Source organism: Engystomops pustulosus, chromosome 2 (genome assembly GCF_040894005.1).
Source record: "Engystomops pustulosus chromosome 2, aEngPut4.maternal, whole genome shotgun sequence".
Taxonomy (NCBI): Eukaryota; Metazoa; Chordata; class Amphibia; order Anura; family Leptodactylidae; genus Engystomops; species Engystomops pustulosus.
Genome location: NC_092412.1, coordinates 219,823,246 through 219,840,738, shown reverse-complemented (window position 1 = coordinate 219,840,738; position 17,493 = coordinate 219,823,246). Strand labels below are relative to the sequence as shown.

Below are 17,493 nucleotides of genomic sequence, written 5' to 3'. Positions count from 1 at the left end.
ATGCAATGTTGATAGCAATGCAATTAGGCAAATCACCTGTGCTCAGCTGTTATGATGCCTTTGAAAACACATGCGTTGATGCCGCGTGTGAACTTAGGGTGCGTTCACACGATGAGTTGCATTTTTTGATGCTTTTTTGACGCATTACAAAGGCTTCAGCCGTGATCACATGATGAGGATACATTGGGGCAGATTTACTTACCCGACAAGGATTCGGGTCCGGCGCGATTCACTAAGATAGTGAGCCCGAGTTCCTGCATGTGTCGCTTCTGCGCAGAGGTCCGCCGGAGTTCACCTTCTTCTTCCCGGTGCATGAGAGTGCTTGATCTTGCAACACAATTCCTTTTTTAAATTCCGCCATTTGTCCGAATCCGTTGGGTTGTCCGTCGGCCACGCACCCCGATTTCTTTCGCATGCAAGCTTCGCCACAATCCGATCGCGTGCACCAAAAACCTGGGGCAATTCGGTGCAAAACAGAGATAATCGGAAAACCCGATGAAAGTGCGGCATTCGGATCCTTAGTGAATGAGCCCCATACACAACGCATAGTGTGAATGCACCCTGAGGCCGGCGCAAAACACCGGCGGCTCGTTCCCGATCGCAGGCGTTTCCATAGAAACGCTGATGCGATCGGGCCGAGGCCCGCCCCGGTGGCCGCGACTTTGTCTGCATTTGCAAGCGCAGACAAAGCGCCATGTGTGGCGCCGGCCTTAGGGCGCGTTCACAGGATGCATAGCATCGCATTTTTTGATGCATTTTGGCCGCATTCCAAAGGCTTGATCCTTGATCACATGCTGAGGTTACATTGCGTTTTAGGAGATGCAGGGGAAACACAATGTAACCTCAGCAAGGCTCAAGCCTTTGGAATGCTTCAAAAATGCATCAAAAAACGGGACACAATGCGTCGTCTGAACGCACCCTGAGGGCGCGTTTACACGTTGCGTTTTCATTGCGTTTGAAACGCATATACAACAGCTGATGGGAGGTAATTTGCCTAATTACATTACCGTTTACGTTTGTAAACGCAATGTTAACGCATGCGTTAACAAAATGCATGCATTAACGCTTTGTTAATGCATGCGTTAACATCGCGTTTACGATGCGTTTTGTAAACGGACACGTTAACAGTGATGTAGGAAAATCACCTCTCCTCAGCTGTTGTATATGCGTTTCAAACACAATGAAAACGCAGGTCAAAATGCAACGTGTGAACGCGCCCTCAGGGTGTGTTGAAGTGGTGCAGGTAGAATTGCATTAAGTTTTGATTTGTATTTTAATACAGTTTCTTAATCAAAATCACTAAGACACATTCAGGGGCAGATTTGCATTTTGGCCCTTAAGTTTAGGCCGCGGTCACACATACCGCTAGGCGTCCGTCATAACGCGACACTAGCACACAGGGGGCGGTCCTCGGCCCGAACGAACATGCGTTTCCATGGAAACGCATGCGAATGATAAGCGGATCGCATGCGTTTCTCTGGAAACGCATGTGCGTTCGGGCCGAGGACCGCCCCCTGTGCGCTAGCGGACGCCTAGCGGTACGTGTGACTGCGGCCTTAACGGGCAAAAAGCAATAGACTCCCTGCATGGTCATTTGGCACGGTGGCTGAGTGAGTAGCACTTCTGCCTTGCAGCACTGGGGTCCTGGGTTCGAATCCCACCCAGGTCAACAACTGCAAAGAGTTTGTATGTTCTCTCCGTGTTTACGAGGGTTTCCTCCGGGTACTCCGGTTTCCTCCCACACTTCAAAACATACTGGTAGGTTGTTTAGATTGTGAGCCCCATGGGGACAGGGACCAATTTGACATGCTTGTGCAGCGCTGCGTAATCTGTGTGCGCTATATAAATAAAGAATTATTATTATTATTATTATTATTCAGAACAAAGCTGCGAAATTCTGGTACCAACTGTGGGTTTAACCGCAAACAGATTTCTTATGAGTCTGGCTGTTACATGAACATTTTCTTTTGGTCGTGTAAACACATGGCGTTTATGTTGTGTTTTGAAACTCAATGCAACAAGAAAATGAAGGGGCTTGTACCCCTCTTGAAGGCAGCAAACGGTAACAAGCACCTCATATTTTGTATTGTTTACATTCAAAACATGTAGCGCTAGTTACCAATCCCAGCCTTCCAGAGGAAACACATATGGGATCGGCTCAAACCCCTCTCCATTCTAGATGCAATGGGGCAGATTTACTTACCCGGCCCATTCGCGATCCAACAGCGCGTTCTCTGCGGTGGATTCGGGTCCGGCCGGGATTCACTAAGCTAGTTCCTCCGATGTCCACTAGGTGGCGCTGCAGCGCTGAAGAGCATCGGAATGCACTGGAATACACCGAGCCAGGATGAGTGAAGGTAAGTGCAATTTTTGCGACACATTTTTTTTAAAATGCGGCGGTTTTTCCGAATCCGTCAGGTTTTCGTTCAGCCACGCCCCCCGATTTCCGTCGCGTGCATGCCGGCGTCGATGCGCCACAATCCGATCACAATCCCGGGGAAAATCGACGCAAATCGGAAATATTTAGGTAACACGTCGGGAAAGCATGAATCGGGCACTTAGTAAATGACCCCATTTACATTTCATTCACAAGCAGAACATGTGACACATATCGCTAGCACTGAGTTTACAAAGGTCATCAAATGGGGGAACACAAAACCTGTTTAAATTCTATGTACAATTCACGGTGAATAAGGATGCGGTCACACATACCGCTAGAGCTGCATTTACAAACACAGGGTACTGGGGCGGGCCTCAGCCCAATCCTAACTGAGACACCAGGTTGTGGTTACCGATCTCTAAGCTGTGTAAAGTCATTAATACTGAGGTCGATAATTTAGCATTACAGAGGGATTTGTGGAAGCTTGAGGAGTGGGCAGTGAATTGGTTGATGAGGATTAATGTAGATAAATGTAAAGTTATGCACTTGGGCCATGGAAACAAAAAGTATAGTTATGTTCTAAACAGTCAATTACTTGGTAAAACTGGAGCTGAAAAGGACTTGGGGGTATTGGTGGATTGTAAACTTAATTTTAGTGACCAGAGGTAGGCAGCTGTTGCTAAAGCAAATAAAATTATGGGATGTATCAAGAGAGGAATAGATTCTCATGATAAAGACATAGTTTTGCCCTTATACAAATCGCTGGTCAGACCACACATGGAATATTGTGTCCAGTTTTGGGCACCACTGTATAAAAAGGATATAGTAGAGCTGGAACGGGTGCAGAGGAGAGCAACCAGGATTATTAGGGGAATGGGGGGATTAGAATACACTGACAGATTCTGGTTACCCTACCAAAAAGGTTTTGCTTGTTGTTAAGGGGGCTGCCTTACAAGGTAGCTATGAGGCACTGTTTTCCTTTTTCCATCCTGAAAAATGTATTTGTAATCACCTGGTGGAGCATCAATGGATGCAAGTCTCCACACACCTGAAAGGCAGCCTTAGGCCCCTTTCACACTTGCGTTTTTCTCGCACACAAGCGCGTTTTTTTAACGCGCGTTTAAATCTCAGCATGCTCTACTTTTGCAAGTCACGCGCGTGAAAAACGCACCATACAAGTCTATGGAGATGCATCAAAAACGCATTGCACTCTGAGACACTTGCAAGTGCAATGCGTTTTTCACGCATCAATTGCCATAGAAAAGATAGAGCTCAGTCCTGAGTCCATTTCACGTGCATTTTCTGCGCATGAAAAACACATTGAAATTGCATCGAAAATGCGCGTGAAAAACTGAGACACTGAACAAACACTGACTGAAAACTGATTGCACTCTGATGCAAAATGTGCGTTTTTCACTGACTAAACCCTGTTCGCACCCTGATCAGACTCTGACGTGATCTGCAACACAAGTGTGGAAGGGGCCTTAGTCAGCAAAGCTCTTATTTCCAAAACCTGCAGAACAGCATGGTAAATTTTGAAGGGTTTTCACTAAGGCCAGTTCCACACTTGCGAGTGTGATACGATGAACTCACATCACACTCACAACGCATGCTGCCCGGTCTCCCGGCCCGAAAGTTCAGTTCCCATATGCAGCGTTCGTGCTGGGAGACCCGGGCAACATGTGTTGTGAGTGTGATGTGAGTTCATCGTATCACACTCGCAAGTGTGGAACCGGCCTGAGGCCGGCGCCACGCGTAGCGCTTTGTCTGCGCTTGCAAACGCAGACATAGTCACGCCCACCGGGGAGGGCCTCGGCCCAGTCGCATCAGCGTTTCTATGGAAACGCCTGCGATCGGGAACGAGCCGCCAGTGTTTTGCGTTAATTTAAAGCGAAACACCGGCGGCTCGTTCCCGATCGCAGGCGTTTCCATAGAAACGCTGATGCGACTGGGCCGAGGCCTGCCCCGGTGGGCGCGACTTTGTTTGCGTTTGCAAGCGCAGACAAAGCGCTACGTGTAGCGCCGGCCTTAGTGTACAGCCATATGTGCCATTCGCATTGCATTTAGAAACGCCAAACGTGTGTTTCACTGGAAATGCGATTGGGCCAAGTGCCACCTCCCCCAGCATTAGGATTGCTTTTCGGCATATGTGACTGTACTCATAAGGTGCCCTAAGCAGAATAACTGATGCTATCAGTTATCTAATATAACTTTCCTTATAAATGCCTGGACAGAAGCCTGTAACACCTGTGCATCGTGGTGGCAGGTGACCTGGTAGAGGCGCTATAATCTGATGCTAATTCATGCTCTGTCTTTACACATTTACATAAAAAGCAGATGTATGACATCCCAAGTGCCATCTGTACTGCCGCCTCATATTTATGCAGCGTCATGAATTACATTAAATGGCCCGCTTCTACTTTACTTTCTACAATGAACTGAAACGAGAACATTTTTTATGAGAAAAGACAAGTCAGACGGGAAACCATATCAGTTCTTGTTAGAAGTAATAAAGCTTGGATCGTGTGGTGGGATTTTCAGGGAAACACTGGTTGTGTCACATAGTCTATAGTGTGGACAAGGTCACGTGTACTCATATACACATTGGTCCGTGATCAGGGACCTGAGAAGTGCCGAGCCACAGACTGATCCCTCTGCTGGGGACTGAACTCTATGTATAATATTTATATATGAAGCACAGAGTTCTTGCTTCCCCGATATGTAGCAGAGCTGACATTGGTCTGTGATCAGTCCAGTACAGAGCTGCTGAGGGGGGGACACACATAAGGCTGTACATAAGGAATCCATAGGGGGTGAGGGCGCTTTATATAAAATAATCCTGAGGGGGCTGTTTGGGATGACAAATTAGGGAATATTTTAGGGAAAAGGAGACTGTTTTAGGTTCGGAATTTTTAATGTTGCCATGTGAGTTCGCTGTAAAGGGGCCCACTAATGCTCTGTCCCCCAGGGGTCGACTGACACCTGGGGCCGACCCTGAAGAGGTGTTATCTGGAGAGCACAAATCTGTAAATATAAAGCCCATGAATATATGGCGCAACTTAGTTTTGGCGTTATTTTTGACACATTTGTAATTTTTTTCCAGGTTCACGGCATTAAATGGTGACACTAGGAAGTAATTGTTTCACAGATAGCAATGAACAATGTGGTTCTATAAGTTAAAAAAAATAAAGTTGTGGCTTTTGGAAGTAGGGGAGTGACAAATGTAAAAGGGCCGCAGCGATAAACTACATCACACCCACCTCCTTGTACTGAATGGCTTCCTATGTAAGACTGGGGCTAATATGCTCCGGCCACTCAGGGGTTACAGAGGCAGCGAGGGAGAATTGTTTACATCACGTGACTATGGACACGCCCATACTACGTCACACCAGGTTGTAGCTCCTGCGGTCCACGGAGGGAGTGTCTCAGGATGAGCGAGCCAGGTAGCAGTGCAGCATCTGCAGGGACAGGGGAGGGCGGAGCCAATACAGAAGCGGGAGACCAACAACCACGTGACGACAATGAAGATTCCTTCTCAGACATCAGCGACTCCGAGCTGCTGCAGCTGCAGGATGCGACGGAGACGGGTGAGTGACGTCATGGTAGGGGGCGTGTCCACGCGCCTGGATTAGCCTGAACATGTCGCTGTGTCATGTGACCAGTGTTATTAGATCACGTGGTGCATCAAATCCATATCCCATAAATACTGTATTATTATGCACTATTTTGTGCTCTTGGAAACACTAGTAATAAGTCTTTGCTTTCTGCAGCAGGTTTCAAAGCAGAAGTAGGAGAATGCCTTAAAGGGGTTGTCTACATTACTTTTTGTAATGTGTGGGGGGCAGGATATTAGGTAATTTCCCAATATACATCTATTAATAGTACTGCTCCTCTTTCTTGATGTTTAAAGTGTCTTTTACCTCATCAGCCAGACATTCCTGACCATAAAATGGGCGCAGGAGGGTCATGTGATCTGTAACTGCCCTTGAATAATCTCCTTGCCAGGACATTGATCATATATTCATGAATCCTAGCATAAGGTCCGGGCAGGGTGATTGCTCATGGACAGATAAGATCACATGACCCTCCATCTGCGGCCATTTTATGGACAGGAATGTCTGGCTGATGAGGTAAAAGACAGGAGGCTTCACTTCACATATCAAGAAAGCGGAGCAGAACTTTTACACACACATTACAAAAAAACATGAGGTAAAGTGGCCAACCCCTTTAAGGTTGCTTCAACCCCTTATGGCCACCGCAGCAGTCATGTTATGTTTACACATAAATAAATGTTATTCTCCCCTCCTACCAAATGCTACTACTTTTTTATTACTCAATCTACAAGCCATATGAGGGCAGGTTATCTGCGGGACACATTGGGGGGACATCAGGGCTCATACACCAGTTTTCTGCTGTGCAAGACATAAAAGAGTCACCATTACTGGCACGTGGTCAGGTATTGCAGCATTTTCACAGTTTTCAGCCTCACATACACACTTTTTTCATGTGGACGGAGAACTAACTGTCACCTTTGCAGGGTCAATTTTAGACAAAGTGGGGCACTTGGCACAACTTAAAGGAAACCTACCACTTAGAATGGTAGGGGTAAGCTGTAAGTACCGAGCACCAGCTCAGGGTGAGCTGGTGCCGGTACTTACCTTCGTTAGTGTTATAAATCGCGGTTTTAACACTTTTTAAACCTTAGAGCCAGGAGAGGCTTCGGCGCTGCGCGCGACCGTGCGCGCGCCTACATAGGAAATAGCGGAGATGTTGCGCGCACGGTCGCGCGCAGCGCCGAAGCCTCTCCTGGCTCTAAAGTTTAAAAAGTGTTAAAACCGCGATTTATAACACGCAGCGCTGAAGCCTGTTCTGGTCTAGAGTTTAAAAAGTGTTAAAACCACGATACCGCGGTTTATAACACTAACGAAAGTAAGTACCGGCACCACCTCACCCTGAGCTGGTGCTCGGTACTTACAGCTTACCCCTGCCATTCTAAATGGTAGGTTTCCTTTAAAGTGGGGCCCCAAATTAAACTATTTTACAGTCAATAAGAGGCTCCTTTAGCCCTGCACAATAATAACACATAGTTTACAGTAGTATTGTAAGGCAATCTGTAATATGGGACTGTGGGAGATAGATGACAGGTAGATTGATGCTAGAAGATAAATATGAAAAATTATATAGATTTATAGATGCGTAAATATAAACTAGATAGCTAAATGATAGAAGATAGATATAGATGCGAGACAGAAGATCGATTGGTAGATGGATAAATAGGAGATAAAAGATATTAAAATCCAAAAAGATAGGCAGCACACCAATATAAAAAGAAAGTGGGTGCTTTATTCCCCCAAGTGCTACATTTCAGAATCCTTTCTCAGGCTTGAGAAATCCATGAGAAAGGATTCTGAACAGGATCCTAAACGTAGCACTTGGGGGAATCAAGTACCCACTTTCTTTTTATATTGGTGTGCTGCCTATCTTTTTGGATTTTTGTACTAGGAAGTGGAGAGTAAAACCAATTAAGAAAGCAAGCACTCACCCTATACTTATTAAGTGGTGCAGCTGTGAATTGGTTTTAAATTCTAGATAAAGATATATAGGGGGTCATTTACTAACGGCCCGATTCGCGTTATTCTGGCGGGTTATTCGAATTTTTCCATTTCGCGCCGATTTTCCCTGAATTGCCCTAGGATTTTGGCGCACACGATCGGATTGTGTTGCATCGGCGCCGGCATGCACGCGACGGAAATCGGGGGGGCGTAGTCATAAAAAAACCTGACGGATTTGGAAAAACCTCTGCATTTTTAAAAAAAAAGTGTCGCTGGACACACGCTTACCCTCACTCTGCCCGGCTTGGTGAACTCCAGTGCATTCAGCGCAACAACGACACCTGGAGGACGTCGGAGGAACTGCCTTAGTGAATCGCCGGAAGACCCAAATCCACCGCAGAGAACGCGCCGCTGGATCGCAAATGGACCGGGTAAGTATATCTGCCCCATAGTGATAAATACATGGACAAAAAGCTAGATAGACAAATGGTTAGATAGACAGATATGTATATAGGAGATGGATAACTTGACAGATAGATGATATATAGATAGGAAATAGATGATCAGCAATGGGGTATTAAAAGAGCAATACATCATCTGCCCACAAAAGTCCATATGCAGGGGGCCCCTTTAGGGCAGGGGACCCTTGGCAAATGCCCAGTTTGCCGCCCCCTAAAGACAGTCCTGAGCCTGTGGCAGCAGAGGAAATGTTAAGGTTGGCACGTGATGCGCTAGCTTCTAATACAATTATGTAATACAGCAAACACCCTCCCAGTTAATGAAGGGTCAGCCTAAAGCTCGCTCTTTACATGCTTGATGCCTCTGCCAAAATATTACGATACTTATCATTAAGGTAGCTAGGCAGCACTGGAGTACTATTTTATGCAGGTCCTGTCTGGCTTAGAATTGCACTATTAACAAGGAACACCCCCCACCGGCCCACTCCGCCACCAGCAGCTCCTCCCTTTACGTCTCTCTGCATAAAATCTGTACAAGTTCTTTAAATTCAATCATTGATCCTTAAGATAACAAGTCCTCATATGGATCTGTAAACTGAAAAAAAGTTTTTGGGATTGAAGTGAGTAAAAAATGGAAAAAAAAAATTGGTGGTTAAAGGGATATAGAGGACTTAAAAGCTTCTCACTGTCAGTTAGGTTTCCAATTTCAAGACATTTATGGCCCATCCTCAGGATCATCAATATTTTTGGGAGTCTGATACTTGGCACCTCTGATCAGCTGTACATTAGACATTAGGAAATCATTATGTTATATAACCATTAGTAGACTAAGATCAGCGACTCACGACCTTGGTTGGTCCATGAGTCACGGACCATTCTCTGGCAGGATTTCATGGGGGACAGGATGAGGCTCTGTGCATCAGTGATCTATTGATAAAATGAGAAATAAGAACTTCTTATATCATTTACTGTTATGCTCTGAGGTAAGTCCATGAAACCCTGGCAGTCTACGATTCACAAACCCACCATATTGTTTGGTGGTGGTCTGATGGATACAGGCGGTCCCCTACTTAAGGACACCCGACTTACAGACAACCCATAGTTGTATATCTGTTTTTCCAAGTAAGTTTTAAAGTCTGCTGTATTTTTATTTCTAGGAGACAGATCTTTATCAGAGAAACAAACTAAGCAAGCAGAAGACAGAAGGACGGGTCTGGAATCAATGTGAGGCTCTGTTCACACACTGGATTTGGGATTGGGTTTTAAGGGAGGCAGTGGCAGGATAAAACATTTTTTACACCTATCTTGCTTCAATAGTGGAATTACAGCTGAAACGGCAGAAGGTGGCCGCACACAGATAGGGCCCATTGCCCTCAAATGGCATGAGGCATAAGCCTATCCCAAATTTTCCATGTGTACGTATCTTAAAACATATAATCAAATATATTTTATTTCACAACCCACAGTTAGTAAAGTGTTTGCTTCAGTTTTCTGTTTCACTTTGCACATGTATTTATGAAGTGTTTGCAGCGGTTTTGTGGCAAGGTTGCTTATTTTTGCTACAACACAAAACTCTACACCTGAAGTGCTGTTTTGGTGTAGACTGCGACTCGACAGAATTGTGTTGCATGCTCTATGTTAAAGATGCAACAAAAAAAAGTTTGTGCACACTTCCCGAGCAGTGTATAGGGTACCAGGTATTAAGGATTGTGCGCCAGTATTCAATAATCTGGCGCACTCTGCACATTTGTGAGGCAAACTGCACATGGTACACTACTTTTGTTAAATGTGGACCAATAGCTCTTGTGGTGTAGGTTAACTTTGCCAATTACATTCATAACTATGTCCAACAACTTCTTTGCTATCCTCCTTAGTTTAGCCCATCAAAGGCAGTTGATGTTTCCTCTCGGTCTGTGAGACCCAAGATTTTGTAAACAAGAAATGCTACAGCTGCTTGAGGAGACACAATTGTTGTAGGGAGAGGTCATGTGATGCTGCTTTGTGTTACTAGCATTACTGAATTTTTGTCTGTTTCTCAGCACCTGAAGCAGGTAATACAGCACAGACTATACACTTCATGTTACTATTTCATTGCTGGCTTGTACTACTTTTTCCATACTTATTCCAGTTTTCTGGCATAGAAGCACTGAAATAATCACAGTTTTTTGCACCAAGTGTTGTTCAGGATTGAAGAAAGTGTTAATTAAGGGGGAAAGACAAGGAATATTTAAAAAGTTCTTTGGATCCAGAGTCCTTATGGAAGAGTGGTAGGGAAAAGTGATGTATATGTGCCCTTTAGTAGTTTGTGGAGACCAGACTTCAGGTCAGAGGTTATCAAGCTGTATCATTCCAGATGTCGTAAAAATTACCTGGACACTTGAAAAGATGTTAATTGCCTTTCTGCCAATATATATTTCATGACAGACAGGAAGATGATAGTCTTCACTGCTGCTGAGGGAGATCTCTGACAAGTAGCTTGAGGTCAGAAATATCAGGTAACGCTAAAAAGGGCGAGCAGCACAACATGGGTATCATTCTGTTTGTTTTGATGGGGAGTTTCTGAGCCTTTGATCATTTTAGTCTTGAATTGAAGCTCAATGAAATTGCAGAAGAATCTTTATGCTTCTTTATCTATTTACTTTCTCATTCCCTTTTATTCTTTTTCAGTAATGTAAATGCAGAAGCTGGGGAAGGCAGTCATCAAGTCCAGACAGGAGAGAACAGATCGAAAGACTTCCTACAAAGAAAAAGAAAGACAGAAGGAGAAACCCCACTAGAGAGATATTCCATGAGATACCTCTCCGTGACTGACATTTGTTCCCAGGTCTGGTGTGAGCAGCAGATGATATATAAAATGGAGCAGCCATTACTGATAGAACCCGAAAAAACAGCCGCTATGAGCGAAGGATCTAGTATTCACTTGGCCAGAGGTTAGCAGAGTCTTGTGTTTCATCTTCTACAAGTTTAATATACTTTATATAACTTATTTAAGTTTCCACTTTTCTTATTTCATGCATTTAACTGCAACATAAATTAGTTGCAGAAAGTTTGATTGTTGTCCTCTATCTACAGGATAGAGCATAACTTCTCGGACCCCCATGGTCATTCACACTGATGCTTTGGCATGTTGAGCTTGCATCATGCTGCTTCGTTTAATACCGGAGTATCGTCAAGAACGCCACTAGGGTATCTCCACCACTTCCACTAACTGTTACTGAGAGTGTGGGAGATAGCCAAGCGATGTGCTTGACAATTTTCACTGCTCTCATAGTATTGGATGGAGATTCAGGACACATGCTCATCCTGCCTCTTCATCAATTAGTGAGAACTGGATCCCCATTCTTGAAATCAGTGGGGATCCCAGAAGACAGACTCTCACTGATCTGTTTGCTGTCACCTTTCCTTGGATAACTTTGTACAACCCCTTTAATTCCTCTCACTGAAAGGCCAATAAAAGGTCTGTTCCCCATCGGATGCAGGTACAAACGTAGCGTTGCTTATGGACGTTAGTTGTATTGTGGTGATTGCTTTCTCTTCCCCCATACGTTTCAGGACTCCCTTTTCTGTAAGGGTCTTCATAGTTATTAAGCTGACACTTACATAGACCAGAAAAATTATATAACGCTCCATGAACATGAATTAATATACCTTTTAGTACCATTTGGTCACAACACGAGTGACGTCACATTTAGGGTTCACAAAGGAGATTAGTAACTTCAGGGCCAGTAGTTGGAGATAAAGTTGGGGATTAAACCTGGAAACATTATAAGTAAGTTTTACTCAGGCACTAATTCCTTGCTATAGTGGACACATATAGCTACTAATACACCTTCCAGGGTTGTGTACCAAAGCAGTTATGTTTTATCCTCTGGTGACTAAATGCTTGATTTTGCAGACGCTCGGCTTTATATTTAATACCTAATTCTTCATGTTTTTGAGCTGCACAGCAGGGGTTTTGTGCCCATGTCTCAGTCAGTGCTGCTCCTCTTACACTTCCCAGTCAGCCCATCCTGTTCATTCACTCTACATTATATTGGTTATATAGAGAACCCGTATTCGGCGTATCCCTCCTTTCACAAAACATGACATTTGTGACTGACTTGTAAAACCAATACATTGGCGAAATTCCCTACACTTTTTGTCTAGTGAAAATGCTTATCTAACTTCAAAGTGCATCATACTGATATTTATACAAGGAGTCCCTTCTTCCCTGCTGTCATCATGATTACATATCGCCACTGCTGGGAAGCAGGGACTCCATGTATCAAATATATCTATGATGATTGGAGTCCCTTCCTCTGCACCGTGGTCAGTCTGTAAAATCCAGTCACTGCTTGCTTTGGGATTCACAGACTGACCACGGTGATCTCTTTTAGCCCTAACTCATCAGATTGCACTGTATCATCAAGGTTTTCATTTCTAAGAATGGTCATTTGTGGAGCAGCACAAAGTGTAATTTCCATAATCACAGGTAAGTATCTATCACATATGCTGAACATGCTTCCCAGCAGTACTAACAAATCTATCACTATATTGAGTATCCACAGAGATTTCTTTTGGTGAATGTTCTGTGTCCAGACATAACACAGTACAGAACACTGTAGAGAATTCTTGCTGTAGCTCTACAATGCAAAATGCTTAAAATCACATTTTTACGTCTTCTTTAGAGCTAGAAGTCCATGATGTGGTATCAGTGACCACACAGACCCGTGAAGACCGCTGGGCAATAAAGTGTCTGAATATTTTAGCTATGATACCAGTTTTGCAGGGTGGTGAGTAATTTACATTATACATCCATAGAGAGAATTATAATTATGTTTTTCTGTCAAAAACAGACTGATCACTGTGCCGCCATATTGAAAGGAAATCTACCATCAAAATCAAGCATGATAAACCAGAGACACTTACTTATAAATCCAGGCACAGGGACTGTGGTAAACATCTTATATTTGTTATCCATGGCTTCCTTCCTTCTGAAATCAACTTTTAAAATTATGCTAATGAGACTAAATGGCTTTGGGGGTGTTGCCAGAGCCCCTCTGTGTTGCTGCTGCTTCACAGGCTGTTACACTGTCTCCCCTTCTGCTCTTGCTCAGCACTTCCCTCGGGCTGATGTAATCTCACTTCAGCAGAGGAAGTGTCAGCACACAGTGGGAGAGGGGAAGTGCTTCTGCAGGCTGTAACAACATGTAAAACTCAGATAATAGTGCCATGAATATATAATTTTTAAAGTTGATTTTAGTAGGAAGGAGTCCATGGATAACAAATATAAGAAGATTAGCACAGTCATGGTGCCTGGTCTTTGAGTAAGAGTATGAGTATTTATTGTAGGGGAAATTAAGACTTGGTCCTGAACATATTCAGTTCACCTCTACCTTTACCACTATGAAGAGAGATTCAGGTGGAAAGTAGCCAGGGGGTCCAATGAGATGGGTCCGCATGACCATGTGCAGTACGCCGGATGAAGCCTAGGGCAGTACTCCTCTCATTACTCCAGTATTGTGCGTGGTGATGCATGCACATATGACCCATGTCTACCTGCCACCCCGATTTCTCTGCATATTGCCAATGGGCAGAGCTGAGCTGAATATGTTTGGTGCCTTTAACCCCTGTATTATGGCATGCTGGAGGTTTCATGGTCCAAAACTGACAGATTAGCTTTAAGATGGAGCCATATTACTCAGCCAAGTGCTGCAGCCTCTTTACTTTTTCCTTTAGTTCAGCTTCCATGATGTAAGCCAAATATGTTATTCTACACGGTATGATATCTACGCTTTCTATTTCTCGCTGACTGATAGGAGGCAGAGTCCGTGAATTTCCAGTTTTCAGAGAGCTTGATGGTGTTTATGTGGTGGGAGTAATCGATGAATTGGGATATTCTTCAAAAGGTGAATTGGAGCTCCGAGAACTGAAAACCAGAGCCACCCCAACCCTACCAGGATCTGCTCAGAGGAGGAGTCATGAGATCCAGGTGAAGTCTCTTGTCTGTATATGGTCTACAATTCACATTTTCCTCATATGTTCTAGAATCTAATGTTCCTGGTTGTGACCTCTAGGTCTCGATTTACAAGATACTATTTGATGGGATGGTGAGCGGAGTTCTCCAGGCTGATGTTTTGATTCAGCATTTGAAGCTGAGGCCAGAACAAGAACTAGGACCTCCGGTGAAGGAACACGCCATGAAGTGTGGACTCACCGTGTCTACATTCAAAGATGTGATGGAGCTGACTTGTCTGAACCTCACCTATAGTGACTTGCCTATGATTGACAGCCTGAAGCTTGAATACTGCTTTCAGGGCGATGGTTCCCTGCTAGGATGTGATGAAGTGACGTTTCAGAAGGAGAAAGTTTTAGACCAAGTTACATTTTACTTATCGTATTGGAAGGGACTAAGAGACTTTCAGGGGGTGGACATTGAGGATGCCTGGAAGTGCAGAATGTGCGATTATTCAAGTATTTGTGAGTGGAGAGCACAGAAAACCAAGAATATCGCTTTTCGGACATTTAATAAGAGATTTAAGTGACGTCCTTGAAGTTATTACTTTAAAGAAGAAAACTCGGCGCTCAAATGAATAGATGTGTGGAGGTGTCACCGCTAACCTGTGACACGGAAAAAGCGCTCACTGCAGTGTTGTGACCTTGTTCATGCACTTGATTGACAAGCCGTGCAGGGTGTCAGACCCTCGCCAATCCCAGACTGATAACATAGCCAAAAATGTCCTTTTTTTCAATCCATTTTAATAAATTTCGGATACAGACTGTTGATTATAAAAGAATAATTATGCAATTAATGGTGATAACTTTCATGCTACATCAGTATTTTTAATATATCTTCAAAAATATATTGTATGGTTACTTTTTTTTATCCATTCGTGTACATTGATAATTTAAATTTTTTTGGTTTTTTAATAAATAACGCAGTTTTTCTATATATCTGTGCATGTTTTACCTCTACAGCAATAACAGATTTTATTGCTTTCTTTTTACAATTTACTTTCAATAATGACCAGAATGGTCTCAATGGCCTTCACAGCACAGTCTATTCATACCTCAGTACTGTGCTAGAACTTAAAGGGGTTGTCCAGTTTCCACAATTAATATTATTGTTTGTGTAATGAAAAGACAATACATTTTCCAATATACGTTCTGTATCAATTCCTCACTATTTTCTAGATTTCTGCTTGCTGTCATTCTATGGGAGTCTTCAATGTTTACTTCCTGTGGATAAAAAGCGGTCGATGGTCATGTGATATCACACAGGTGCACGGCTCGTTTACACAAAAAAACTCATATATTTGGTATTACCGTGTCTGTAACAATCTCTACAATAAATTCTGGGTTATTATATTGTCACAGTGAAAAACTTGCAAAAAGATTTTTTTATTTTCTGTATTTACTCGTGTTTAAGCCGAATTTTTCAGCACAAAAAATGTGCTGAAAAACCTTACCTCGGCTTATGCACCATTCAATAAAAAAGCAAACTTACTTGCCTTACGGCGCCCCGCATGGCTTCCCGATGCTTGGGGCGGCTCCTCTTCTGGGTTCTCTTTGCACTCTGCCGGCCGGCGCACACTATGATGCGGCGGAGTCGCCGCAGATGATGTCATAGTATGTTGTTACAGCAAAGAGAGGAAAAAAACGGGCCGGAGGGCGATTATGTAAGTTTATTTTTTTATGTGCTGGGAAACTGGGGGCTGGCTGTATACTACAGGGGGCTGGCTGGCTGTATGCTACAGGGGGCAGGCTGTCTGTATACTACAAGGGGTTGGCTGGCTATATACTGGGAGGCTGTGATCAATGCATTTCCTACATTCGGATTATACTTGAGTCAATAGGTTTTCCCAGTTTCTGGTGGTAAAATGAGGGCCCTCCGCTTATTCTCGAGTATATACGGTAAATCCCTTCACATCAAAAAATTAGTGATCAAAAAATGTTACATAACCCAAAATGGTACCACTGTTAAGAACAACTCTTCTTGCAAAAAATAAGCCCTCAAACCAAATGAGATTTACTCCCAAATTTACTTTTATTCATTAAAATTGGGCAAAAATAGAAAAAAAACTATATTAATGAGGTATTGCCATAGGGAGAATAGAGAGCTCATAGATAACAAATACAGGGGGGGGCATAAGTATTTGATCCCAGGCTGGTTTTGCAAGTTTTCCCACCTACAAAGAATGGAGAGGTCTGTAAATGTCATTGTAGGTAACTATCTGACAGAATATTTAAAAAAAAAACAGTAAATCACATTGTATGATTTCTAAATAATTTCTAAGCATTTTATTGTATGAATTAAGTATTTGATCCCCTACCGACAAGCAAGAATTGTCTCTTTTAGTTTTTCTTTAAGAAGCTCCTCCGACTCTGTCTCCACCACATGCCAAAGAGCTGTCTAAGGACACCAGGGGCAAAATTGTAGGCCTGCCCAAGGCTTGGATGGGCCACAGGACAATAGGCAGGAACTTGGTGAGAACTGTGAGCACATTTATTAGAAAATGGAACAAACACTATGACTGTTAATCTTCCTCTGCCTGGGGCTCCTTGAAAGATCTCCCCTCATGGGGTAAGGATGATTCTGGAATCAGCCCAGAACTGCACAGGAGGACCTTGTCAATGACCTGAAGCCAGCTGGGAACACAGTCTGATTACTGTGAGTAACACACTACACGGTCATGGATTGAAATCATGTAGGACTCGCACGTTCCCCCTGCTCAAGCCCAGACCGTTTGAAGTTCTCCACTGACCATCTGGATGATCCAAAGGAGGCATACGAGAAGGTCTTGTGGTCAGATGAGACCAAAACAGAGCTCTTTAGTATCAACTCCATTTGCTGTGTTTGGAGAAAGAAGGATATCTACAACTTTAAGAAGCTAGGGGCAGTGGAAACTTCATACTGAACCATATTGAAAGGAGAGAGGAAGTGACCATGTTTAACAAGATTTTAGTCAAAAACCTCCTTTTCTTAGTAAGAGCATTGAAGATGGGTTTCGGCTGTGTCTTCCAGTATGACAACGACCCCAAACACCCAGCCAGGACAATTAAGGAGCGGCTCTGTATGAAGCACTTCAATGTTCTGGAGTGGGCTAACGAGTCTCCAGTCCTG

The 17,493-nt window shown here is 43.7% G+C and overlaps 1 protein-coding gene across 1 annotated transcript; it reads left to right on the top strand.

Annotated features, from left to right (window-relative positions):
• The first annotated feature begins 5,759 nt into the window (after positions 1 to 5,759).
• EXO5 (exonuclease 5) lies at positions 5,760 to 15,532 on the top strand. The gene is made up of 6 exons (XM_072138211.1): positions 5,760 to 5,967; positions 9,548 to 9,614; positions 11,058 to 11,320; positions 13,058 to 13,162; positions 14,189 to 14,361; positions 14,447 to 15,532. Exons 1-6 carry the CDS (start codon positions 5,811 to 5,813, stop codon positions 14,912 to 14,914), a joined length of 1,233 nt encoding a protein of 410 aa, XP_071994312.1. The 5' UTR covers positions 5,760 to 5,810; the 3' UTR covers positions 14,915 to 15,532.
• The last annotated feature ends 1,961 nt before the right edge of the window (positions 15,533 to 17,493 follow it).

What these genes read in the sequence shown, in the direction of transcription:
- EXO5 (XM_072138211.1), top strand. Translation starts at nt 5,811, where the DNA reads ATGAGCGAGCCAGGTAGCAGTGCAGCATCTGCAGGGACAGGGGAGGGC. An exon ending in AGGACGGGTCTGGAATCAAT is followed by an intron (nt 9,615 to 11,057) that starts GTGAGGCTCTGT and finishes ATTCTTTTTCAG; the next exon opens with TAATGTAAATGCAGAAGCTG. An exon ending in TAGTATTCACTTGGCCAGAG is followed by an intron (nt 11,321 to 13,057) that starts GTTAGCAGAGTC and finishes CGTCTTCTTTAG; the next exon opens with AGCTAGAAGTCCATGATGTG.